General features: G+C 52.3%; 1 protein-coding gene across 14 annotated transcripts in view; it reads right to left on the bottom strand.

Moving 5' to 3' along the window:
* SLCO2B1 (solute carrier organic anion transporter family member 2B1) overlaps positions 1-23025 on the bottom strand; it is a 45357-nt gene extending 22332 nt beyond the window's left edge. The window contains exons 1-7 of one of the 14 annotated variants that reach the window (XM_072725930.1): positions 22599-23025; positions 10167-10297; positions 8909-9046; positions 7344-7506; positions 4450-4686; positions 4109-4207; positions 1685-1875 (exon numbers count right to left, since the gene is read on the bottom strand). In XM_072725930.1, coding sequence (XP_072582031.1) covers positions 1685-1875; positions 4109-4207; positions 4450-4686; positions 7344-7506; positions 8909-9046; positions 10167-10297; positions 22599-22614 — 975 coding nt within the window. In that variant the 5' untranslated portion in view covers positions 22615-23025. Of the gene's footprint in view, positions 1-1684; positions 1876-4108; positions 4208-4449; positions 4690-7343; positions 7507-8908; positions 9047-10166; positions 10298-14445; positions 15625-18111; positions 18407-22598 lie in introns of those variants that run through there. The other 13 variants (XM_026010468.2, XM_072725934.1, XM_072725931.1 and 10 more) reach the window with 13 other exon arrangements.
* Between the last annotated feature and the right edge of the window lie 2806 nt (positions 23026-25831).

Here is a 25831-nt window from a genome sequence, read left to right as displayed (position 1 = left end):
GCACCTGGGCCTGAGCTGTCTCCCTCCTGGGTGGCTCCTGGACTCATCCCTTTGCCCCTGCTCACTGCCAGCACACTGCTTCCCACCTAGACCACAGCCAGAGCTCCTGCATCGGCCTCCCTGCCTCCACTGCTCCCCACATACCCCCTCGGTCCCTTTTTCTGCTTAGAACCTGGTGATAGTGCCATGGGACTCCCGTTTCTCCTCCTTCCAGGGCTACCAGCTGCTCTTGAAGCTGGCAGGCAAGACCTTTCCTATTCTGGCCCTTATTGGCTATTCTAACATCAATTTTCATTAGTCTCCCCCATATAAAACTTATGCTCCAGCAGAGGTGGGGGATGGGTAGTGAGGTTCATAGAGCAGCCAGGTTTGGGGTTGGACAGACTGGGGCTCAAATTCTAGCTTTTCTAGACAAAGACATTTTTAGCCCTCTCTCCCAGGCCCAAACTTTCTTGCTCTAAGTCGGAAGTCCTGTCTCACATCACAGCAAGCATATTCAAATGCACCAACATGCCTCATTAAATAGAATTATTCTTGCTGCAAAATATTCGACAGGCTTTTTACAAATTGTCCCTTTGAAATTAGAATTACTTAGCAGCAAATAATTTATGATGGTGATTTCTCAACCATTATTTCCCTGTGAAATAAGAAGATCACTCCACACGCTTGGTCACAGAAATGTTGTAGATGAGTACGTGGGAAAAGAGAATATTGAACGTGCAAAGTTTCAGAATGTAATGAAATGTGTGTAAGTGCTCAAGAAAACCTGACACGGTCAACATTAATGACACATTGAACTTTTATCCAACCTTTCTGTTTTATCATTTTTTTTTTGTACTTTGGAGCCAATTGATTGTTTTTAAGGCTGCGTGTTCTGGTGAGCCTCTGGAAAACCCCCAAATCATCTCTCCTGCCCAGTGGATCTCCTCTGAGGAAAGGCCACCTGGCCCTCAGCCGAGTGGGAAGGTTTCAGCAAGATACCCTCGAACACTGCACCGTTTGCTCCTTATCAATGAATCTTGGTCCCCACTAGGCCGCACCTGTCTTAAGGGTAGAGGCCATGTGCTGAGCTCCAGTGTCGGCCTGGTACCTGGCCCAGAGCTTGCACTCAATATGCATTTGTCCCCTAACTGCTTCTGAAAAGGTTGGATTCATCTCTACAGCTGACTCCTCTGTCCATGCTGTGTCCGCACCTAGAATGCCCCCTCCCCAGGCTTCTACCATCCTTCAAAGTCCAGCTCAAATCCTGCCCCTTCAGAGAAGTCTTGTCAGACCAATCTCCCCCCCATCCTACATTCTCACCTCCTCCTACTTCTCAATATTGCTCCAGCATGACATGTTTAGAACTCACAAAAACCGTGAAGTGACGAGCAGAGAGGCGGACAGTGTGATGGCTAGACAGAGGGCAGGGCTCAGCCCGGCTGGGATTCTCATCCCAGTGCTGTCCTTGCTGGCCTGTGATCTTGGCTAGGTCACTTCCTCCTCTGGCCCCTGATGTCAGCTGTGGAAGGGGCAGGCCGTATTCATGTGTGGGGCTGTTGGGGGATGCTGTGGAGCTTGGACAGAATGACTTTGTAAGCCATGAATTGTAGTGCCCAGGAAGGATGATGTTTAAAGTCACAAAGGAGGACAAGTGGGTGAGGGCTGGAGCTGGGACCAGGGTGAGGACTTGGAGGGGGCTTACCTTGCTGACCGTTGAGGCTGAGGCTGCCAAGACCCTTCGCCGAAAGCGGAGCTCATGCTTCTCCTTGGGCATCTCCTTGGGGAAGAAGAAGTAGGGGATGGCGGCCAGGGCCACTGCAGCAGCAGAGATGAGGAAGCCCAGCCACCAGGCACCCACCCATCGGGGGTCCTTTGAGGTCAGCCTGATACCACCTGGAAGAGAAGACCATGGTGTTAGGGTCAGGATGGGCCGTCATTTCTTGGCCACCACCCTGGGACTGGCCTTTGGAGACATGGGGTGGCCTGGGCCAGGAGTCAGGAGACCGAGGCCCCAGTTGTGGCTTTTGCCAGTTACGTCCTGTGTGACCTTAGACAAGGCTTTGATCCTTCCTGGACCTCAGCTTTTCAACTAGTGAGGCATTGTGTTTAGTGGTCAAGGTTATGGGCTTTGGAAATGGACTGCTGAGTCTGAATTCCATTACTAACATGACCTTGGGCAAATCATTTAACCTCTTTTTGTCTCAGTTTCTTCCTGTAAAATACAGACAATAGGAGTACCTACATCACAGGATCGTTGTGAGAATCATAGAAACCAATGCATGTAAAGCACATAGTATGTGCGATATAGATATTCATTCTTCTTCCTCATCTTACCATTACTGTTGTGATTATTATTATTATTAAATTGATGCTGAGGACTACTCTTGTGCATCTCAGACCTGCATCATTAAGATCACCAGGGTGCTTGTCAAAAATATCCAAAACCAACTTAAAACTACCATGGGGTGGATTGGGAAGGTGACCGAGGAGATTCCCCAGGTGTAATTGGGACTAGATTATTCCAGATGTGTCTCCTGGCTGGAGTGCCCACATCTCCCACTCAAGCCCTTGACCTCAAGGCTGAGTTAGATACCTCCTCCCTCAATTGCCACAGCACCCACAAACAACTTTATAGCAGCACCAATGCATAATGACACCAACTCCATGAGTAGGGCTGGTTCCCAGGTACTTGGTCCTGAGCTCTCCTGGCCAGGGTCCAGAGTACACAATTGGCACCCAGAAAATGTATCTGTAAAGCTGGGGATGAAGTTGGCTTTTGCACTAATTCCTCCTCCACCTATTATTCCCCCTGCCAGCCTGGTGAGTACGAACACAGGCATCTCCCTGACTCCTCTGCTTCTTACACACCCATCTGTGCCTGTGATCTGCCCACCCCATGAAATCCCCCATAGGGAAAGGGTAGGAAGATCAATCTACAGGAATACCACATCTGCCAGTGGAGGAGCCCCATCTGCCACGATGATGTCAACAGAGCCAGAAAATACCCCACCTTCCCTGAAGCTGGGTGGGGCATGTCTGGGAAAACCAAGGAAGACAACCAGAACTCACACTTGGCTCATGGTACCAGTTTTCTAGAAGGAAGGAGGGTGGGACAGGGCTATGCTTAGTGTGTCTTGTTCAGAGCTGCCCAGGAGGCACCCTTGTGCAAAAGCGAGAGAGCAAGAAGCTGAATCTGCGTGTCCATCCATTCATATGTGTGTCCCCTGAGGTTTCTAGGGCTTGCTGAAAGTCTCCAGGTGAGAGGAATCTTCTCCTACTCCTTGCAGGGCGCCAGAGCTTGGGGACCCTTCCCCCTCCCACTCCTGGTTGCCTTCACACCAAGCTTCAGTCCCACTCCTTGGACCACCCCAACCACTGCCTGGATCAGGGACTGCTGTTCCTTAAGTGGTGCCCTCGGCACAGGTTCCCAGACTCTGACATGGTCAGGACTGGAAGGGTCCTTCGAGGTCACCCAGTAAATTTCCCAGTTGAGGTAGGCCCAAGCTCACCAAGTCCTGCTCCAGACGTTCTCTCCTGCAGGCTTCTCTGTTTCACCTGGGTCTTGTTCCCCCTAAAGATGGGAGCTCCCTACAGCCCGAGAGAGTATGTGCCCCTGTCTGCCCTGCAGTGTATCTGAGCATGGGCTGGGGTCTGGGGGAGCTCAGGGATGGGACTAGGTGAAGAGGTGTAATAATAGTGATAACACGACTACCCATCTGATGGTGTTCTACAGCCTCTCTTCATCTCTTACTGGATTCTGATCACAGCTTTGGGAGGGGGACAGGAGGGAGAGTGTCTCAAAAATGAGGAAGCTGCAGGACGCCTGGGTGGCTCAGTGGTTGAGCATCTGCTTCGGCTCAGGGTGTGATCCCGGGTCCTGGGATCAAGTCCCACAGTGGGCTTCCCACAGGGAGCTTATGTCTCTGCCTCTCTCAAATAAATAAATAAAATATTTTTTAAAAAATGAAGAAGCTGAGGCTCAGAGGCTAAGAGGCATGTCCAAGGTCAGTGGGATTGCTGGGATTTGAACATGAGCCCCCTGGCTCAGTGTCTCCTATGAGGCCAGTGTTCAGTGAGCTAGCATCTGTGTGCCCCTGGGAATAACTGTGTGCTCTTTGAGGCTCACCTTCTGGCATCCGGTCGATGTCTACATAAAGGCGCAGCATGAGGCCGCCCAGTCCATAGGCCATGCCTGGGCCCATCATGGTTACTGCAAATAGGATCCCTGCAACACGAAGCCTGCATTAGGCCCCTCTGGCCCTGGCTTCCCTCAGCAGATCAGTGCCTGCCCAGTCTCCAATAGGCAAGAGCAGCCCATCTCCCCTGGTCAGGCCCAGGAAGCTCCAGGGCTTCTCCAGGCTTTACTGATCAGACAAGGCAGAGGTCAGGAACTCATGCCCAGCCCCTACCTGGTCCTCGCATCCTCCTATTCCCGAGCCTGGACCTCCCTCCGAGCCTGGTTCTTACCAAGGTAGAGAGGCGAGTTGCTGTTGTGGGCAAAGTCATCGATGTAGGAGATGCCAAAGGGCTGAATGGGCACACTGCCCACACCAAGCAGGGTCTGTGCCACGAACATGATCCCCACCACAGCCAGATGCTGGGCCTCCGTGTTGCTTGAGCAGCTGCTGTTGGAGGGGGCTGGGGTTGGGGCTGGGACCAAGGTTGTGGGCTGGCACAGAGAAGCCTCATAATCCTGTGGCATGTCTACTAAGAGATGATAAAAAATATTATAACGATAGCTAAGACCCTTATACAGCATGCACTGGATGCAAGGTACCATTTTAGGTGCTATGTACACAAACCATTTGACTCCCTCTCTTCTGACAAACCTAGGGGATTGATGCTCTCATTACCCCATTGCACAGATGAGGAAACTGATGCTAGGAAAGGCAGAGCCAGGATCGGAACCCAGGCAGCTCAGCTTCAAGTCCATACTCTTAAACTACCTCATGCCACCTCTGAGCAGAGATATGGGGAAGTGCCATGGCAACTGTGGATTTTGGGTGGGGTGGGGCTGTCAAAGGAGATTGGGTTTGAATGGGGCCAAGAACAAACAAATTTTTCAAGAGAGAGAAGGTGGGAGGGGTGTTCCAGGGAGAGGTCACAGCAGAGTGAAACCCAGGGGCTTGAGAAGTTAAGCATGGCTGACTCACAGAATGTGAGCAACAGGACTGAAGGCACAGCCAGGCCGGGGAGGGATGCTGGGGCTGGATGGTGGAAGGCTCTAGTGTGCTTGGCCTTCATTTTGGGTGGGCTCAGTGTCAGCTCAGGACACAGATGCAGAGTTCAGTAAAGGAGAATTTCTTAATTTAGTAGCAGACGGTTGCTCCCTGGAGCTCACCAATATTTGGTGAGCAAACTTAAAGAGACCCTCGTGCTATTATTATTCCAAATATGGGTGGCCTTCTCTCTGTGGCCTGCCCCACCTTTTCTGGCAGCCAGGACTCTGAGAAAAAGCCACATGAACCAGGGTCAAGGACCTGGACCTTCAAACAAGGTGTGTGAGTTGAAGACTGGGAGACTTTGACAGAGGCCCTCAGCCCATCTGGGCCTCAGTTTCATCATCTTTCAAAAGTTTCCTAGAATAAGAAGTTCTACGGAAATCCAGAAGTCAGAAACAGAATAATTCAGTGATCCGGAGTGGGACCTCGGGGCCCAAGCTACCTGGACACGTCATGGCATCACTAGCTGTGGGCCAGGGGATCCCCCTCTCTGTGAACAGTGGTTTCCTCACCTGTAAAATAGGATGCTGATAACACCTACGGCTGCAGGGCCGTAAACATGAAGAGTGCCGAGTGCCGCCCATGCACAGCACCTACTAGACGTTAGAGGTCATGATTGTTATGGGGCTCTGGCTTCTTTTTGCACCCCTGTGAAGTACCTCGCAGGGGGCCTGGTGCAGAAGTATTAGCGATAAAGACACGAATCCATTATTGGATGAAGAATGAATGAATGAAATAGTCTGGGATGCCAGAGCAGGCTGGGTGCTTGGACGTTACCGAGCCTCGCCTGCTCACCTGAGACAGGCTCAGGCTTTCACAGGGTGCTCAGGGCAGAGGGATGTTGTGTGATGGGGAGGGTGAGGAAGTGTATGACCCTGCACAGGAAAAGCTCTGTTAAAGTGAAAATTCTGCCAAAGTGAAAACTGTCAAAGTGAAAATTCTGGACCCAGAAATGTGGGGATTTTCCCCCAGAATTCCAATCAGGGCTTTGACAGCTCTCCACTCAGGCCTTGACGACCATTCTGAGTTGCTCACGTACACTCTCTACTTTCCCACTTCATGGCCATTGCTCTTGTGGCTTCCTGCACTTGAAACACCCACCTTCTCCTTACACTCAGGGCTCTGCTAGCTCTGTCTCCACCCCAAAGCAGAGCTGCCCATGCCTCTGACCTGTGCCTCCCTGGGAGCTTCTTGGGGCTGGTCATAATACTCCACATTACCACCCCTGGGCCTGGCACAGAGTGAGAGCTCAGGAGTGTGAGCTGATGGGAAGGCAAAGGAGGCCATCCTCTCAGACAGCCCTCTTCCCCTGGGAAGATTTCCACGCTAGGCCAGTCCCTGTGCTTCCTTCTTCACACAAGTGACACACTGCAGGCTTTTTGTTTGCCTCTATCTCCTCTTCTGGGAGCTCTCTGGAAGCAAGACTGAGTTCCTTGAGAGGGTCTGACACAAAGTAGGCTGTACTGAGGGTTTGTTAGGTGGACCACTAGATGGATGGATGGATGGATGATGGATGATGGATAGATGGAAGGGTGGATAGATGGGTGGGTAGCTGGATTGGGTGGATAGGATATTGAAGGAATGAAGCTCAGGCTGCTTGGGTTATTCTCCAAGAGACAGGCATCTACCTGTCCAGTTGACCCTCAACAAAATCTCACTGGGCTTCCTATCTAAAATTCTTTCATTTTTTAAATTTGTTTATGCACTCATTCATTCTTTCACATTAATGTCTTGGCTACTTGTGAGGATTAAATACACTAATACACATGAAGTACTTGGAAGAACAGTGTCTGGTGCACCATGAGTGGTATGTGATACTATTATTATTCCACACACATTTCCTGAGGATCTACTGCATGCCAGGTCCTAAGGTAGGCTGTGTTGTAAGTTCACCCCACCTCAAAAATACAGTGACACACAAGCAGGCCCTTACTAAGAGGGGCCCAGAGGGTTTCACTCCTTTGCCCCAGAACAACCCCACTCCCAGGACTTCCAGAAGGACCCACCCAGAATGGGACCGAGGGAGTGGGGAGGACCAGCAAGTGCCCCAGGAAGCTGGGCCCATCCTGACCAATGGGCCCTGGTGCATAGTACCAGGCTCCTCACGTCCATCTCCAGCCCAGCCCTTCCTGCTCTTACCGGGGCTAGTATGGTCGTAGCGGTATGGCTCCGAGATGAAGTGTGGGAGACTCATGAGCAGGCCTGCCAGGGCCACAATGACAGCCCCATAGCCGATCAGTCGGGGCCGGTGTACCCGGCTGCCAAAGTAGCTCACAAACACAATCAAGGCTGTGTTCCCCACCTGCCAAGGGATGAGGGGACCCATTCAAGTGGAGCAGAGCCACCAGAGGCCAGGACCACCCCAGCTTCTGTCACCAGTCTGGTGTTCCCATCAGTATAAAGGACTAACTAGCTGAATGAGAATCATTTGGGCACCTCTTATGTGGATTCTGGGTTCTCCTAGGAGGGGCCCCAATGTCCCATTAGGGGAGAGAAATGAGGGCAGGGTGGACAAGGCTAGAAGTTCGATTTCATGCTGGAAAACAGGCTAGAGCCCATGTTGGAACAAGGAAGAGTCAAGGAAAGGGTTTTTAAATTTCTGGGATATTATGACTGAGACAAATAAGTAAGATCCGAAGCCAGAGGACTAAGGCTTGGAATTTAAAGCCTTAGAATAAAAACCTGAGGATGTGGGCACTGGAGGGGCCTTGAGAACTTGCAGGGCAGGGGCAGGCTCTATCGCCAGAAGCTGGGGGGGTGCTGCCCACACCACTGCTTCTTGGCTGTTATACTCACTCCCAGCCCCAGGCTGGAGTGGGGCAGCTAGAGGGGGGCAGTATTCACAAGACAGTTGGTAGGAGGACCAACTCTGAGAAGGGTGGTCACTCTCCATTTTATAGGGGAACACTGAGGCCCAGAGGTGGGGGATGACTTCCCCCAGGTCCCATAGCTAGGTAATGACATTTCCTTCCCACCTCTGACATCTGGGGGTGAGGTCTGAGGAATATCTGGGGATGCTGTGTAGTTTCCAGGCCTTGGCTTGGAAGAAATGTGACATATCATCCCAAAGGGAGAGACTCACACAGAAATCTGGTGTGGGGTAGGGAGGAAGAGACTTCTCTGGACAGTGGCCTTCTCTGAGATGGAAAACATCTGGTGGAGGCGGTAGGGGCCATAGCTGGATCCTGATCTCTAAAGCCCCCCAAAGCAGCTTGTCCACTCCTTCCTGCTTGGCTGTTGGCCCCAGACTTAGGGATCTCTAGGCAACTCTGAGGAGACACTCATGCCATGGTATTGCTCCCTCCCCGCACCACCAGTGGTCCCAGAGTCCTGCCTTCGATCTAACTTAAATCTTACTGCTATTGAAGTGACTTCCTCTGATTTCTTCCTGGGACAGGCAATAGCCAGGTAAAGGCTCCAAAGGGAGAGTGGGTGGTAGGGGAATTCCCACACCCCAACCATTCGCATGCCCCCAAAGGCAGGACCGCCAGTACTCTGACATTACAAGGAGGCAGAGGTCAGTTTCTCTACCAGGACATGAAAAGGAGCTGGCTAAGGAGATTTGGGGAGGAAGCTGTGATGGGGCTGCCTGTGGGCACTAGGAAGGGAAGGGTTCATGTCAGGGTAGTGAGAGAGGAGGGTGAGGAGCTGGGGGTGAGGGTCTCCCTCAACACCCACCCCTGTGGCTGCACCAGGGCCAGTACCTCATTGAAGGCAGCCAGCAGCCCTGAGGTCTGACTGGAGAGACCGAAGCGCTTCTCCACCGTGGAGATGGAGCTCTTGAGGTAGCCGGAGATCATGAGCTGTGCGAGCTGCAGCAGGCTGTGGCACAGGATGAAGAACTGCCGGGGGGCCCAGGGCGGTGGCAGCCGGCAGGGGAGCAGGGAGATGGGTGGGGGTTCAGTCAGAGGGAGTGGAGGTTAGGAGACAGAGTTGGGGAAAAGGAGGAGCAAGGAGCAGAGATGGGGAAACAGAGTCAGAGGAGACAGACACACAGGAGAGAAAGAGAGGGAGAGGTAAGAATAAGAGGTGGAGAGAGACAAGACACACACACACACACACACACACACACACACACACAGTGTTATTGGAGTAGCCCATGGCTTCTCCTACAGGCCTAAAAATGATACAAGCTGTCCTAGGTATATCCAGGGGGTCACGGCGCCACCTGATTCCCACATGACGGGGAGTTGGGTCTTCCTGGGGCCAAGAATGATGGGAGCCACTCTGACCCTCAGAGCTCCCCTGGGCTGGACTGGACCTCCCTCCCTATTTCGCCACCCGCCCCTCTCCCTGGGAAGCTCCCCTCCACCCCAGCCCACCCATTCCTCCCCCAGCGCTCCCCTAGGAGAGCACTTGCAGACAGAATCCTCAAGCTGCCCACCCCACCTAGCCCTGCCCCGAACATCCCTGCCTGCCTCCTGGCAAGCTGGCAAAATTCCCAGGAGAAGAAACACTAGCTTCAAAGAAGGGGGCTGGTGCCGGAGCTTAAAAATATTCACTGTTTTTCTGAGTCTTGGTTTCCTCTTGGATAGAGCAAGGATCACATCCGCACCACTCAGGGCTACTGTGAGAACTGAGTAAGACAGCACGTGGCACAGACCCGGGCACCCAGGGATGCTTCGATGTTCAGGGCTGCCCCGGGAGGACAGAGCTCCCCAGCAGTCATACAGACTCAGGACTCCTGCGGTCCTTTTCTTTCCCTCTGGGGCAATGGGAGGCAAGGAGCCTGGTCCTCCACTGGTCCTCCACAGAGCAGCCCTTCTTTCTTCACTGGAAGGAGGGAACAGGTGCCCCACATCAAGCTAAATGCTTTGGTAGATTATCCCTTTGGTTCTCACAGCCGCCCATTCTGCAGATGAGAAAACTGAGGCTTGGAGAAAGGCAGCAGCTTGCTTGGAGTTACACAGCCTTCCCTACAGGGTTCAGATGGCCCCGCTCCCGGCAGGCCCCGAGTGATACCTTGATGCTGTAGAACACACTTGGCCGCAAGTCCTGAGGGTTTGGGCAGGCTTTGCCTCCAGGTGTGTCTTCCACACTCATCATGGCCTTGGTGTCCTTGTCTGGCATCTGGGCCTCCTCACCCACTGGACCTGTGGGACAGACAGCAAGGAGGGGAGAGTAGAGATGGGGTCCCAGAGAATGACCCTGACCCAGGTCACCCAAGGTGTTCCGCGGGTTGGCGACAATCTGAGAGTCTGAGCACCTTCAGGCTTCCTGAGGTCCAGCGATGGGAGGACCCTTCCTAAGAGGGTATGTGGCCCATGTAGCCACGCTAGCCGGATCCCAGCTGGGACCACCTGCCTCACATCTTCATTCCAATCCCAGCATAACCTTCCTTCTAGGGAGAAGCTGCTGGCCACACTATGTAGCCTTCAAGCAGGGACTCCGGCATAAGAACACGCAGGCTTAGCCCCACTTGGGCCTGTAGTTGTGAGACACCCGGTGCTCCTGGAGGCTGAGTCTGGCTGTACGTCTGTCTGGCTCAGTATAGGTTCACAGCTTTAGGATCAGGTACAGGGTCAAGGCTCAGTCCCTAGTCAGGGCATAACGGCTTTTCCTGGGCGTAGTTCAGAGCAGACACCAGCACTCTGCCCATAACACAGAGCTACCTAGCCCAGTTCCAACTCGTACATCAAACCATGTTGCTGATCCGTGCAGAAAGATCATCCCATGTAACCACCTCCCTCACCCTGGACAAAATGAACTCCCTAAGTGTGGAGATGACTCAGGAGGCAGAGGTGTGGTTAGAACCTGGATGCTTGGCCCCATTAGGCATGTCTGGGTTGCTCCCTGGTAACCATGCCAGTATCCCACTCACTGCAGTGAGAGGAAAGCTGAACTCCCTCAGGGGCATCTCCTAGGGTCTCCTGACATTTGATCTCAGTGAGGAGCTCAGAAGTCCAGCCTTGGGAGGCTCCACCCTTCCACCTAAATAGAAACCGGGCCCCCTTAGCCTTCCTCCCGTCCACTTCCCGAGGAAGCTTCCCCATTGTTTCATATGCTTCTTAACCTGGCAGGAGTTTCCCTTCATTCAACAAGCTCCTTCTGGGGTCTGGAAACCGACTCAAGGCCACCCTTGACCCAGGCAGGAATGTGGGGATTCTCCATCTCCAGATCCTGAAGGCAAACTCAGAAAGGAGCCATAGAGGCCTGGCACCACCCAGCGAAGGGTTTGCATTCCTCACACAAGATAACTGGGAGCCTGAGGAATTGTTTTCAGTTGAGGTTAATTCATCATAAACTCCATCCTTTTAAAGGACACAATTAAGTGGTTTTGTTATATTTTAAAAGGCATACATCATCACTGCTAACTCCAGAACATTTCCATCGTCTCAATAAGGAACCCCACACCTGGTAGCAATCCTCCCTCCTCCTCCCAGTTCCTGGTAACCATGGATCTATTTTCTGGGTTTCTGGGTTTGCCTATTCTGGATATTTAACATAAATTCATACAAACGAAATAGTACAATACGTAAGTTTTTGTCTCGCTGCTTTCACATAGCCCAGTGTTACAGAGCACATCAGTATGTCATTCCTTTTTATGGCTGGATGATATTCCACGGTACGGACATAAATCACGTTTTGTTTGTTTTGGGGATTGTGAATGTTCACATGTTGTACACATTTTTGTGTCAACATATGTTCTCAGTTCGCTTGGGTATACAGCCAGGAGTGGAATTCCTGGGTCATATGGCAACTCTGTTCAACTTTTTAAGAAACTGCCAAACTGTTTTCCAAAGTGACTGTGCTGTTTTATACTCCTGCCAGCAGTGTATGATGGTTCTAATCTCTCCACATCCTTGCTGATACTTAGTATTGTGTCTTTTTTGATTATAGCCACCCTAGTGGGTGTGAAGTGGTATCTCATGCAGTTTTGATTAGCATTTCCCTAATGACTAATGATGTTGAGCGTTTTTCGTGTACTTATTGGCCATTTGTGTACCTTCTTTGGAGAAATGTCTATTCAAAAAGCTTAGAAATGGAAGTGTGTGTGGCTGGGGAAGAGTATCTTTGGGGGGCATTAGTATGTAGGGAAAACAAGGAGATATTGAAACAAAATCCACCTGACAGGGAGGAGATAAGGGGTTGGCATAGCGAAAGGACAGGCTCTGTGGAGGTCACTTAGAAGGAGAAAAGGAGGTGCGGGGTGGGGGGGGGGGTCCCAAGCGAACTTGCCCAGAGGAGATTGGTAGGCCCGTTTCCAAGCCCTGGTTTCTCTCACCAGCATAAACGAATCACCTACTATAGCGCGGAGGCTGTGTTACCTGCTTGACATACAGCTACGCCTTCATGTGCAGGCTCTCCATGTTCCTGAAGGCTCTCCACAGCTCTGGGCCTTAGCACTTTCATTATCTCTTGCACCCGAGGAGGACACTGAGGCCCAGAGGTAACAAGCTCTGCCGGTTCGTGCCAGTGTAGGGACTCAAGCCCAGGTGTTAGCCTCAACATCACGCCATGCTCCTTGCACAGGTTTGATGAGGGGAAGAAGCACAGCACTCTTCTCTATTGTGGCCTAACCAAACCTAACCAGGCCACCGGAAAGGTGACAGTGCCAACCCACCAGGGGGCCAGGTCAACCAGATGATGAGGCTGAATCTGGGAGGGCAGAAGTCATGGGCCAGGAGGTCCAGCTCTGAAAGAAGTCCAGGATATAGATAAGACAGGGGGACAGAAGATCGGTGGACCAACATAGAATCTTCTGCCTTCCTGTGGGCTAGTCTTTAGCTTGAGCCTCCTGATGAAGGAGGGAAGCCATAGCCCCTGGGAGCTGAGAGCAGCCATTGGGTGGTCAGGTGGTCACAGAATGGGGCTGGTCAGGCAGGTAGCCAGGCCTCTTCAAACTCTTCTTGTGGGCTGAAGCTCTGAGTAGACCAGCAACAAATAGTCTGACTCTGAATAAGAACAAAGCCCCCCTCAGAAGGAGAGTCTTGAGTTTAGGAAAGTATATTCTCCTCCTGTGACATCTCTGAGGACCCTCCCATCCTGTGAAGATTTTGTCAGGGGTCACCCCTCACAGATGAGGGGGCAGGTGGGCATGAGGGGAGAGGCAGGGAGCTAGACCCTAGGAAAAAAAAATCCCAGCTTGTTTCTCTCCCAGGTGGGCAACCAGGTTTAGAGGCTCCAGGTAGGCCAGGTGTATCCTAGGGCTGGAGCCTGCATTCCCAGAGCTGGGAGGCAAGGGGTCTGTGTGCCTGTCAGTTGGGGACATGGCTGGCTCTTAGCAGTCATGTGTCAGTTGGCACTCAGGCTGGCTTCTTCCACTCATGTCCATCAGCTGGTAAGTCATTGGTCTGGCTGTCTCTTAGGAAACTTGTCTGTTCAGGCAGGCTGAACTAACTAGCTGGCCAGACAGTTACCCCGAACGTCTGTCAGCCTGAGATCTTCAGTTCACTCAAAGACTCTGAATGTCTGTAAGGCAGAGGCTCTGCCTCTAGCTGCCCCCTCCAGAGGCAAGAATCAGCATTCCTCATACCAGCTAAATCCAGGGGGGTGAGGACCAAGGTTTCTGAGAGCAGCCTGACGGGGAAGGCTAGATTTCTCTGCCTGTTCTTTGCTGGAAAGTCTCAAAAGTCCTACCTCCTCCAGCTACCTCCCAGCTGCAAACAGAAAATCCAGGCAGATGTGGGACTGAGCATTGGGTTTCAAAGTCCTCAGACCTGGGTCTGAACCCCAACTCTGCCAGAAGCTGTGTGAACCTGGATATGCCCTTTCATTTCCTAAGCCATTGCTTCATCTGAAAGATGAGAAGATAGCATCTACCTCAAGGAGGTGAGCCATCTAGCACCTGCCCAGCCCTGAGACACAGTAGGCCCCACTGAGGACAATTACCCTCCCCTCTCCTGATAGCTTTCAAGTGCCTCCAAGGCCACAGGGCCCAACCGAACCCACTCCCTTCCGCAGGTCCTTGGCCCTTCCAGGTTAACGCCTTCTTCTAACAGCATCATTCTTCCAGCCCTAGATTTTCTCTGCTTCTCATCCAAGCCCCAATTTACCACCAGACTTGAGGACCTGGGACACCTGCCCTCCATGCACACTCACTATCTTTAGAAGCAATTGCCCAGGTTTGAACCCCTGCCGGCTACAATCTTGCTGTGTGGCCTGAGACCAGTGGCCCCTTTGCTTCCTCATCTGCAGTGCAGGGATTGTAATCCCCACATCTCAGGACAGAAAGCGCCCACTGAGAACCAGATCCTTCCACCCAACATTCAGCCTGGACACTAAAAGCCTGAAATCATACCTTACCGTCTGTATTAACTTGGCCTTGCAGGTCCACTGTCTTCATTAGCATTTTTTCTTCTTCCTCTTTCTTCCCAGACTGACCAGCTCAAACAAATGGCTTCATTGCTCATTACCTTCTTAAAGACCCATCAACTCTTCACGGGAAATTATCCACAGAGTGTGCGATTCCGATTCTTTGAATGTCTCCCCACAAAAATCCTTACCTTGTTATTTCTACCAACAAACTGTTGTATCATGATTCTTACCCAATCTCAGTCGAGCCTCCCTCCCCTGCCTTCCTCCCCACGCTTAAGGCCTAGCCTTCAAACAAACTTTCAGTTCTCGACAAATATTGACCTTACCTCCCCACTCTGAACCACTGCCAAAGCTTTGAGAGCCGTATTATCCCTCATCACAGTAAACAATGGGCTTTGTCTTATCAGCGGGTTCTGTTGGTCATATGTGGGGAGCCAGCGCAGACATCATGCACAGCAGGTGTGCAGTAAATGTTGTTTATTCCCCATCAGGCAGCCAGTCTTTCTGTCAGCTGTCTGTTCTGCTGCAAACTCCCCCACTGGCTTCCATACTTGCTTTATGACTGCAAAGAGCATTGCCACATCTTGTATTTGAGAATCCAGAGGAACTTCAACCCAAGAGGGCTGCAAGGTGGGAGGTTGGGAGACCCAGCTCTCTGGCTCACCCTAATCCCCTACAGGAAGTGTCTTGGGGGAGCTTGTCCTAGGTGCTCATCTGAGGGGCTACCATAGACCAAGCAACACTACATGCTAGGCTGGGCTGGGCTGATCTTCATCACCCATCCTCCTAGCAACCTGTAGAAATAGCTGCTGTGATTCCATGATGCAGAGAAGGAAACAGGCATAGAGAGGGGGAAAGCAACTTACCCAGGGTCCTGGGGCCAATAAATGGTAAAGCCTGGACTGGAACCCAGGTCTGACTCCTGGGATCCCGGGAACAACCACGAGAAGGTTGGTTGCAAAGATGGCCTTAGAACAAATGAAAAATAATCCCCACATAGCCATTTCTTGTTCCAGCCTGGCTTCCCTTCTGTGCATTGTCAAAGGTAGTTTTATAGGGGAGGAGTCAGCCATTCCACCAGCTAATGCTTTGGAGAGCCAATCATTCGCTGGTAAGTCAACAGCCTCTTCTAATGGCCTCAGAGAGTGCTGTCAGGGCAAGGCTGGAGAGGGAAATAAGGCAAGAAAGATATGTGGCAACATGAGTCCCATACCCCGGGGACTGGAGTATGGTGGGAGTTGAGGACTCATAGATAAGACCCAGATTTGAGCTTTCAGGAGAGACTTGCTGGGAAATGCCAAGAAAGCCTGTGAGGGTTCTCACATTCTGAGGACCAAGGAGGGACAAGACAGTGGCACTTTCTCTCCAGAACATTCCAGCCTGTCTTCAGCAGAGAGAGCAAAATCAAAGATCATTTAGACCTAGTATGGCCTTGGGCCAGCAGTGAGACTTCTCTGAATCTCTGTGAGATAGGAATATTAAGCCTTGCCTCTCAAGCCTGTGTGATGGTCACACAAGATAATGTCCCTTGTCAACACCAGGATATCCTGCAAGTTGCAATTTTGTCAGCCTTTGCTCCAAACTCACCAAGGAATCAATTTCCATGTCTGGGCCCCAGAAAAACTATATTCCTACCTGTGGAGACTTAGCCCTGGCTTCACTCATTCACCTCTTCCTGATTCCTGAAGCAACACAGACACCCGTGGATGCCTCCCTCTGCCACTTCTTGTCCTCTTCCCACCCCTACCCCATCCCACCAGCTGCATTCCAAGGTCTCCCCCCCCTTGCCCCAATAACTTCCCTGTACAAGAAAACGAAAGGCCTCTCCCCCACACCCTTTGCTAAGGCCATCAAAAGAACTAGCAGAGATAGACTATAAGGCAGAGGTTACAACAGGGAGGCCCTGGCCAAAAGCCCCATGTGCAGTGGTGTGGGCTGTGCACCACAAAGTAAAGGGTGCTATCTGGAGTCATGCAGCGCACAGGCAGTCCTGCCTGGTGGCACATCTGGCTTCTAGATGTTTTGGGGGGCTTGCACAATGCTTGCTCTCTGAGTGTTTTTTAAGTTAATTGCCAGAATTTAAAAACAGGAAATTTCACATAAAACTTCAGATTTTTGCTTTTTTCCTGAAATAGTCGCAGATCTGGCAATACTAGGCCCACATTCTCATATGGCAACATTCAGCTGATCTGAGATGCTGGGCCTGCACGTGACAATTTGCCCTGTTAGAGTTTCTTTGTGGTGGTGGTGGTGGTGGTGGAGGTGAGGGGTGCCTGCCTGGCATGTTTTCAGGGACCCACTTCTTCTGACTGTGACTCCACAGCAACATTGGGCCTGGGGAGTCCATTGGACAGGAAGCCAGGGCTGGGTTAACCCTTTGCGGGGTGAGTAAACAGGGCCAGAGAAGACCATGACTTGCCCAGGGTCACCACACAGAAAGAACTGGTCTCTGCTGGTTCTAGAAGTGACAGTGAAGATTCATTCTGCACCTGCTGGGGTCTCAGAGGCCAGCAGCCCCAGTCCTTGCCCCCAGGGAGCTCCCAGTGTACATGGTGGGGGTGAGAGGCAGACATCTAATGCAGAATCCCAGGGATATGCATTCACTGATGTAATACAAGGAGTTTCAAGACTACGGAAACCCAGCAGAGGCCCTAGCCTAGATTATGAGGTTTTGGAAGGCTTCCTAAAGGAAGAAACATCAGATAAAACAGCAGAAGTATCAAAGTACAAAGAATGTTCAGGGAACAAATGGTCTGGTGAGGCTGGAGCACTGGGGCCAAGGTGGGGGTAGATGGGTGAGGCTGGAGTGGTTGGAGGAGCCAGGCTATGATGAGCCTGAATAACAGGTTGAAGGGCTGGACTTTGTTCTGAGCCCAGGCAGAGATGAGGTCTGATTTGGCCACCTGGGAAGACCTCCATGCCTGTGTGGGAAGAGTGGAAGAATCAGGTGATTAGGCAGGGACCAGGGAGAGGGCAGGAGTGGGGTCCAGGGCTGCGAGTGACCATGGGGCCTGGGCTAGGTCATGGCAGTGGAAAAGGAGAATAATGAGCTGAGGTACCACAGTGGGGAGGGAGGATGGGCAGGACGTGATGGAAGATCAGCTGCGGGGAGAGGGGGCAGGAGGCCGAGGAGTCCTAGGGGCAAGGGTGGAGCGGGGAGGAACGTAGCTCTGCATCTGGGTATGTCACCATTGAGGGTCAGGATTGCAAGGGGGTGGTGAGTTCAGCCTTGGCCATGGCCATGGTTGAGTTTGGGGTGGCAAGGGAGCACCAAGGGAGAGATGTCTAGGAGGCTGTGGGCTCCAGGAGAGCTCATGCAAGAATACGGGCTAGCGTCAGCTCCCTGGCTGTCTGGACACAAGAGTGGAAAGAAGGTAACAGTAGCCACAAGTGGGCAACTTGCCCAGTGAGAGTGAGCCGCCTCCACCATGTGCCCCATCTGAAGAGAACAGAGCGAAAAGAGAAACCTACACTGGAATTGTGTTCAGGTGCCAAGGTGGGGGGTGGGGGACAGAGTCACAAAGGCGCCAAGATGTTTTTGGAAAACCTAATAGCTTCCAGCACTGACACACCCACAGCCCGAGCCTGGGGAGGGAAATACTCCCAGAAGCAGATATTGGGCAATCTGTTCCTCATAACAATGACATACCTCTACAGATACCTCTCCAGAAGTGTTGGAGTAGAAGGAGGCCAGCATGGCCAACCTGCTCCTTCAGCTCTTCCTACCTCCTAGATGGCTCTGTATGTCCTCGGCTTGCTGCTCTCTCCTGCCTAGCTCCTGCGGCCCATGCCAGCTGTCTTTCCTTCTGTAAAACCCTTTCCTGGCCAGTTCCCTCAGACTCTCCTCCGAGTTGCAGTGCTCCGTCACTCTCCTGTATTGCTTATGTCCCCCGATGAAGCAGTCAACTCCCCAGTGCAGAACCTGTCCCATCCTGTGTCCTAATGGACCATGTCCAGTCCCACTGAAACCCTCTGGGTCAGAAGACTTTGGATTCAAATATTTGCTTTGCCACATCAGATTATGTGACCTTGGGCAGCTTAGTCAACGTAAGTTTCAGTTTCCTTCCCTGGAAGTGAGAGAAGAGGGCCCATCTCATGGGGTTTTGTGGAATTGAAAGAAAATGCCATGCCCGGTACAGTGTAGTCCTCAACAACAGTTGGCCCCCTCCTCCTTTCCCACCTCATCTGCAACATGTGGGTTCAGCCACCAAGCCTCAAAAGGTCAAGGCTTGGGGTACCTGGGTGGCTCAGTGGTTGAGCATCTGCCTTCGGCTCTGGGTGTGATCCCAGAGTTCTGGGATCCAGTGCAGCATCGGTTCTCTGCAGGGAGCCTGCTTCTCCCTCTGCCTATGTCTCTGCTTCTCTCTGTGTCTCTCATGAATAAATAAATAAAATCTTAAAAAAAAAAAAAAAAGAAAAGGTCAAGGCCCCTAGGAACAGCTCCTGTCTCATCCACCCCCTAGTGAACATTATTCTCTGGCCCCATAGATGATTGCCATTCCTCAAAATCATCCTATTCCTTTCACCCCTCTGCCTTTGCACGCACTGTACTCTCAGCCTGGAGTATCCTTCCTCCCCAGCGGACCACTTCTCATCTTTCAAGGCCTGGTTCAGCTTAAAAACATGACTGTTGAATTGAGCTAAGCTGAGTGAGGGAGAAGACAGGGCTGGAGCATGGGAATGTGAGAGGAGGGGCCCAGGTTGGGTGGGGGTGCTCCGGTTCCCAGTGTGGCCTAGTGAGCTTCTGGAGAGGGAGACTCAGAGGCACGAAAAGCTTGGTTGTCATCTTTGAGAAATTCCTCCTGGCAGGACTTTGGGGGGTCTGTTGGGAGGATATTAGCATGCTTGAGGTCTAGCTCTTGCGGGTGTCCCAGCTGTTGCTTCTTGAGGAAGATCCATGCAGGGTGGGGGAGGAGGCCAAGCACTTTCTGGTGGTTTCCAAGCTGGGTCAGGCACCCTGTACTGGGACTTTCTGTTCCCAGTTCCAGCCCTGGCTATCCCATCTAGACCCATGATGATCTTAAAAACAGTGAAGAAAGTCTGGGGGGAGGGTGAGCCCTGAGCCCATAGGGAATTCAGGCCAGTCTCCTTTGGCCTAAAACATGGAGCTTGAGGTTCAGAGAGAAGTGTCCATTGGCTTTGGCCATGCTGCCTCCCAACCATGAGTCCCAGCTCATCTCTCTATGTGCTTACATGTCTTCCCTAGGGCCCTATTATACCCAGCTGCACTCCATCCACATCATGAGTCTCCTGTCCTCAACTAGGGCAGGTTTTCAAAACAGGTTGGAGGGAAGGAAGGAATGTCTTGGGGGGGAGGCATGAAGTGGAGGGAGGACAGCTTAGGTACCGAGACTTTCCCAATGCCTCGTGTCTGCCCAGCCTTTGCTGAGATCTGGGGCCCCAAGAATGGATCGAATCTGGCCCCACTCCCATGGAGCTCCCTTTCTGGTGAGGCAGGCATTGTTCTCCATCATTTCAAGCATTGGTGCTTAGGGCTCTGGCCTGCAGCCCATGAGGGATGGCAGGGACAAAGTTTACTTCTTTACTTCTTCCTGACCCCAGGGTGCAGCTGAAGTTCCGGCTGGCACCCTAGGGATAGCCAAGCCCCTCTAACACCGATGGGGAGACCTGACCCTTCCCCTACAGAGGCTTCTGCTGCACTGCTCCTTCCAGAGACAGAAGACTGAGCTTCTCAGTGCAGGAAGAGACCAGATGACCACCTTGGACAACCCCCTCCATCTACTGCCCAGAGAAAGTGAGTCCCAGAAGGGGACAAAAGCAGACTGGGTGTTGAATGCCTGGCCCCTGACTGTAGGGTCTAGGCAAGCTTGCCATCTGGTTCACAGCTGCCCGATATCTGGCCCAGTAGGCAAGGCCTAGCCTGGGAGGAAATAACTATCCACAACCCTGCTCACTCCCCAGTCACTAGCACCTAGAGAATAGTTTACTTTGTCTGGAACCAGTGCAGTGCCCAAGTGGGTGGAATCTCACTAGTGTGGGGTCTATGGAAAACAGGAGGGATCCCCAAGGGTAACGGTAGAGAGAGGAAAGAGCTCTGACATCAGGACAATCTGGGTTCTGGCCCCCACTCTGCTGCTCCCTTGCTGGGTGACCTTGGTAAGCCACTTGCCCTCCCTGAGCATCTGTTTCCTCAACTATTAAAAAGGGTGAGAGTATGTCACTGCATTCTCATAAAGCCAGTGACGCAGACCTCAAATTTTAACCCAGGGTTGCTGGTTCTTTCCCTTCCCCTACTTATCTGCGCTGGAGTGACATACTTTGAACCCAGGACGGCTGGAGAGCAACAGAAATGATATGAGGAACAAGAAAGGATGAACCTCAAAAAAGGGAAGTCAAGCAGCATATGTGTGAGAGGTTACTTCTAGTTGGGAGAATCAGTCTGGAAGGCTTCCTGGAGGACTTGATGTTTGGAGGAGTTGGCAAATGGCAAATTTCACCAGAATGGCTGAAGAAACGTAGACAGATGCCTTTCTGGTAGAGGTAAAAGCTTCGAGCAAAGAGGCAGAGGTGGGAAAGGGGCCTCTCTGAAATCATAAAAGGGGAATGGCCTTGGGAGATCATTTTCTCCAACTCCTCCCCCACAGACAGGGAAAGCTGTGCCTCTTGCCTAAGGGCACGTGGTGAGTTGGTGGTAGGGCTGGGCTGAGAGCCAGGATTCTCACCCTGATTCTTCTCCCTGGTGTCTACCCCTGGCCAGGACAGCTGACCCTGCTCCCTCAAGTGAGCTGGCCCCTGCTCTTCCCATGCTCCAATCTCTATACCCTGCCCCACCTGCATCACCACATCCCTCAGAGTGCCCTCAGACCAGAAAGAGCATGGGGGAAGCCTGGCCTCAGCTCAGGGTGGGGCTTAGGAAGCAAGGCCAGAGGTGGCTTCTGGTGGCCCTGTGGGCAGACAGTGGGGTCAGCCTCTTGCTGTCTGTGCAGGAAGTGAGGACAGCTAGAGAATATTCTAGAGCCCTACAGGGGTCAGAATAACAGTGGGCTGTTATTCTGCACAAAACAGCCAGTCTCTAGTATCTTCCCATACCTGTAGGGTCACCAACCCTCCCTTCCTGTAGCAAGCCAGAGCTGATGGGGAATTTGTTTTGTCAGTGGCCCATCTCTAAACCAACCCACCCAAATCTGACCTCATTGTCATCTCTCCGGTGAGACCCCAGAGGATGCATCCACCCCACCCTTCCTGCTGTGCCATGGTCCCCAGCCCTGCCCGCAAAGCCCTCACTGCCGCACACACGAGCCAGGGAGCAGGTTCAGTCCTGCCTGAGTGGGTGTGAGGCTCACACAGACAGCTGGAAGGAGGCCAGAGGTGATCACCGCAGGGCACCCCACAGGGCACCCGGTCTGAAGATCCTTTGTTTCCTCCACCTCCCTCGCCTGCCTGCACGAGAAATGCCCAGCGGGGCGCTCCTTTCCCAGAGCCACCGCAGCCGCCCTCTCCACCCTCTCCACGTGGCGCTTGTCACACTCCAGGCCGGGCTCTGCAAGTCTCTCTCTGAATCCGCGTCTCTTCTGTGCCGATCTTTCCAATTCTTTGTGGCAGGTGTGCCTGTCTGTCTCTGTCTGGTTCTCTCGCACGCGCTCCTTTGCTTCTCCCCATTTCTCCCGGTGTCTTCTTGCGACTTTCTCTCTCTGGGGCTGACCTCCTTGCCTGTCCCTGCACGCTCCTGCAGACACCTGTTGGTCTTTGTCTTCTCCTCTGTCCCAGCCTTTGTCTGATTGCGTATCTCTAGACTTGCTGTGTCTCTGACTATGCTTGTATCCCCATATTTCTCGGCTTTGTCTGTCTTTATCTCTGCTCGATTCAAAGAGGGAACAGGGCTCGTGAATGGCCTGAATTTCCATTGTCCTCTCCGGGTCTCTGTCTCCTCAGGGCAGATAGGCTGGGTTCCCTGCCTCCAGCTGAGTAAACAGCGTCCCTTCCTGCCCCTTCAGTCATTCACTCATTCATTCAGCACACTTTCGCTAGGTCTGGTCTTCTGGCGGGCTCCGTGTGGGGAACTTCAAGGCCCCCACCCCACCCCAGTGCACCCATATTGGCTCCTCACCCTCCGCACTGGAAAGGTAGCCCCCAGACCCTCTCCCGGTGCCCCTTTTTAATTTCATCCGCACTTACCTATCCTGGGTCCCATGGTTTTTGGGGTGCAGTGAGTTCCACCCCCGATTTCAATTTCGGGAGTGGGGCTGAGCCGGAGAAGGAGTGAGACCTTGTCCGGGGCCCCTGGAGACAGCAGCTGCAAGCCACAGAAGGGAGGCAGCAATGTGGAGACTCCAGGCACTTAGCCGATGCTGCTCGGGCCACACTGGACAGCAGCCACCTCTTCTGAGAGGAGTTAGGAATTCCTGAAAACTTGACCCCACTCCCCAAGGGCCTGCCTCAGCCTGACACTTGTCCCTTCTCTTTCTCTCTGAATTCCTCTGATCTTTGGCTGGGACAGCCCAGGGCCAGACTGGTGCAGGAGGCTGGGTTTGTTTCGATCCAGCCCCGCTGCTGGGAGGAGGCTGCTGTGTCACCTCCCCTCAGCTGTTCCTTCACATCCTCTGGCCTCAGCATTCCCCTGGATACTTTCTGTTCCTCTGTTAGCAGTAGAGGGCTGGTGGGCAGAGGGAATGTTGATGGTTTCCAAGTCCTCATCTCAGTGAGTCTGGATTCTCCAGTTTCCTCTTGCGCTCTTAATCTCAATCTGTCTCCCACCACCCTCTCGTCCCCCATCACAGAAATGTTGTCGCCCTCCATGAGCCCCTCAGAGAGCCTCTGTTCCCCCAGTGTGCCCCTTCCCAGAACCCGGGTCCCTCTCAAGATCTCACCCCCTCTCTCTAAACCCCCATCTCCTCTCTGAACACTGAGGATCTGGAGCAAGGAGTCAGTCCATTCACCAGGAAGCATGATGGCCGGCCCCCTTGAGGGACTCATCTCAGCCTTGTCATTCACTGGCCACGTGGTTTCAAACAGGTTTCTGCACCTCTCAGTGTCATTTCTCTCATCCATAAAGAAGGGACAGAGGGCCCCTCACTTGTAGGGCTGCTGTGCAGGTTCAGCAAGCAAGCAAAAGGCCAAGCCTGAATGCCTGGAGCTCAGAGAAGGGAGCCACTGTGACAGGGCTCAGAACAGAGCAGCAAGAGGAAACCTATCAGTTTGCCTTTGCCAGCTTGCCTCAGCTCTCTCACACGTATGGCCCCACTGTGTCTTCCTATCAGCCCTGTAGGCCAGGTATTTATTCCTCTATTTTACAGATGAGGTCTTGAATCTCAGTAACCACCCAGAGATCACCCAGCTAGTAGGTGGTGGGGCCATGCCTTGAACCTCTGGTGCCAGAACCAGGCTTTTTCCTCTACCCAGGCTGTACTTTCTGAGGAAGATCTTTGGGTTTCCCCAAATCCAAAATGGATCCAGAAGTAAACTTGACCCAATTCTAGGAACAGGGTCTTTGCTGAAATGGGGCTGTGGGTTTGGAATCCAACTTTTAAGGTGCAATGATAAGAGAAATACACATCGACCCCACTTGGCTCCCAGGGGCTATATGAGGGGGTTGGTGGGAAGCGGGGAGCATTTGAAGTAATCACTGTGCAGCCTGGCACATAGTAGCACTCAATAAATACTTGTTGCATGACCTGTCTTTGAGAAACCAGAAATGTGAATGCGTGGCCACTATACTAGGAAAGGTCAATAGTTGGCTCCGATTGATATAAAGACCAGGTCCTATTCCTGCTTGAGAAAACCAGATTGGTTCTATTTCTCTAAATCCTTCAGACTGAAGTCAGCACTGTGAGTCTTCATAGAGACTGGCAGAGATGCAACCTTCAGACTCTTAAGTGTAGATGCATGGTTAAGAGAGAGAAGGTCCCTATAGGCTTTCTGGAAGCTCGGTTGCCTCCATCTTGGGTTCAGAGGCTTAAAAAATTCTATACATGGATTGGCCTGAGTATACGCTGGGCCCAGCCTGGCTGGCTAAGTTGATCTCATCAATCTTTGGGAGAAATAATGCCCAACACCCCACAAAGCATGGAACATACAATAATCTCAGATATACATGCTCTTCATTTATCCCCTCAGCCTCCCTAGGCTGAGATAGCCCAGTGCAAGAATATTCCGGAACTCCAGCTATAGGATTGGAACAGGGGCAGCTACCCAGGAGCTTCTGGGAGTTAGGCTAACAAGGCCTTTGGGTGGGGGCTCTTGGGCTAATGCTGCAGTGAGGTCCCAATGTGGGTAGCCCCAGCTTGTTCAACCAATCTGGTTTGCACCCCAGCTTCACCACTTGGCAGCATGGCATTTGCCGAGCCCTGTGCATTTTACAGAGCCCTACCGTGTGTGTAGACTGCAACACCATCTGCGGATTCCCACAGTTTGCAAAACTTGATGCCTTTTTTTCGAGTCCCACGCTGCTGGCAAAGCCCAGCATGGTTTGCAGAGTTTCTGAGGCCCCATGACATGTGCACAGTCCCATGTCTCATGTCAAGTCTGATGCTGTCCATAAAACCCTGGGCTGTTTGCAGAACCCGAGACCTTCTCTTCTTTAAGTCAACCCATGTAGGGGGTTTGCAAGCCAAGAAAAATAGGACACTCTTCATTTTATAGAACTATCTGAATTTGGGTGGAACGGAATAGTGCTGAGCTCAGCACTAGAGACCTCAGTTCTGGTCCCAGTCTGTCACTAACTAGCTATGGGATTTGCAGCAAGTCCTTTCTCCTCTCTAGGTCTCAGTCTTCTCATCTATTAAATGGAGATTGTGACATCAAACCACCCACCTTCGGGACTGTCATGAGTATCACTGTGAGAATGCCCAGAAGATGGGGAGGATGGGGTGGGAAGGGGAAGAGTAGTCAGAAGCTCTTTCCTGATAAAGGCTCCAAACTGCCATCTCAGCACCTCTACTCCCACTTCCCCTCAGTCCGGCAGCCAGGGTGCGGATGTCTATAAATGAGCCCTGGGCTGGGCAGACAAGTGAGGACCTCAGTCGGAGTTTCAGCCTTCCCCACCCCCAGCCGCTGCCGGGGTCAGAACCCAAGCTACACAGACACGCTTCCATGCATGGCTCCTTTAATCCGCCCAGGGAAGGCTGTGTCATACTTATCTCACCCACGAGGACCCCGACACTCAGAGAATCCATGTGACTTGCCCAAGCTACAAGTCAAATATACAGCAGGGACTGGGATCTGAGCCAAGGACAGCAAAGATGGACGCGTGGTACCTAGAAGGTCAGAGCAGGAAGAAACTGGAGCACATTTCATGCAATCCTTCCCTTTTTCTGACCAGGAGACCGAGGCCTGGAGAGACCACAGGGAAGCCACTGTCTCTCCTGTGGCTTCACTTTCTCTCTCTGGCAGATGAGAAACAGACCCCATCC

The sequence above is a fragment of the Vulpes vulpes genome, chromosome 11 (assembly GCF_048418805.1).
Source record: "Vulpes vulpes isolate BD-2025 chromosome 11, VulVul3, whole genome shotgun sequence".
Taxonomy (NCBI): domain Eukaryota; kingdom Metazoa; phylum Chordata; class Mammalia; order Carnivora; family Canidae; genus Vulpes; species Vulpes vulpes.
Note: the sequence above shows the minus strand (reverse complement) of the source record. Positions and strands in the feature narration are given on the sequence as shown.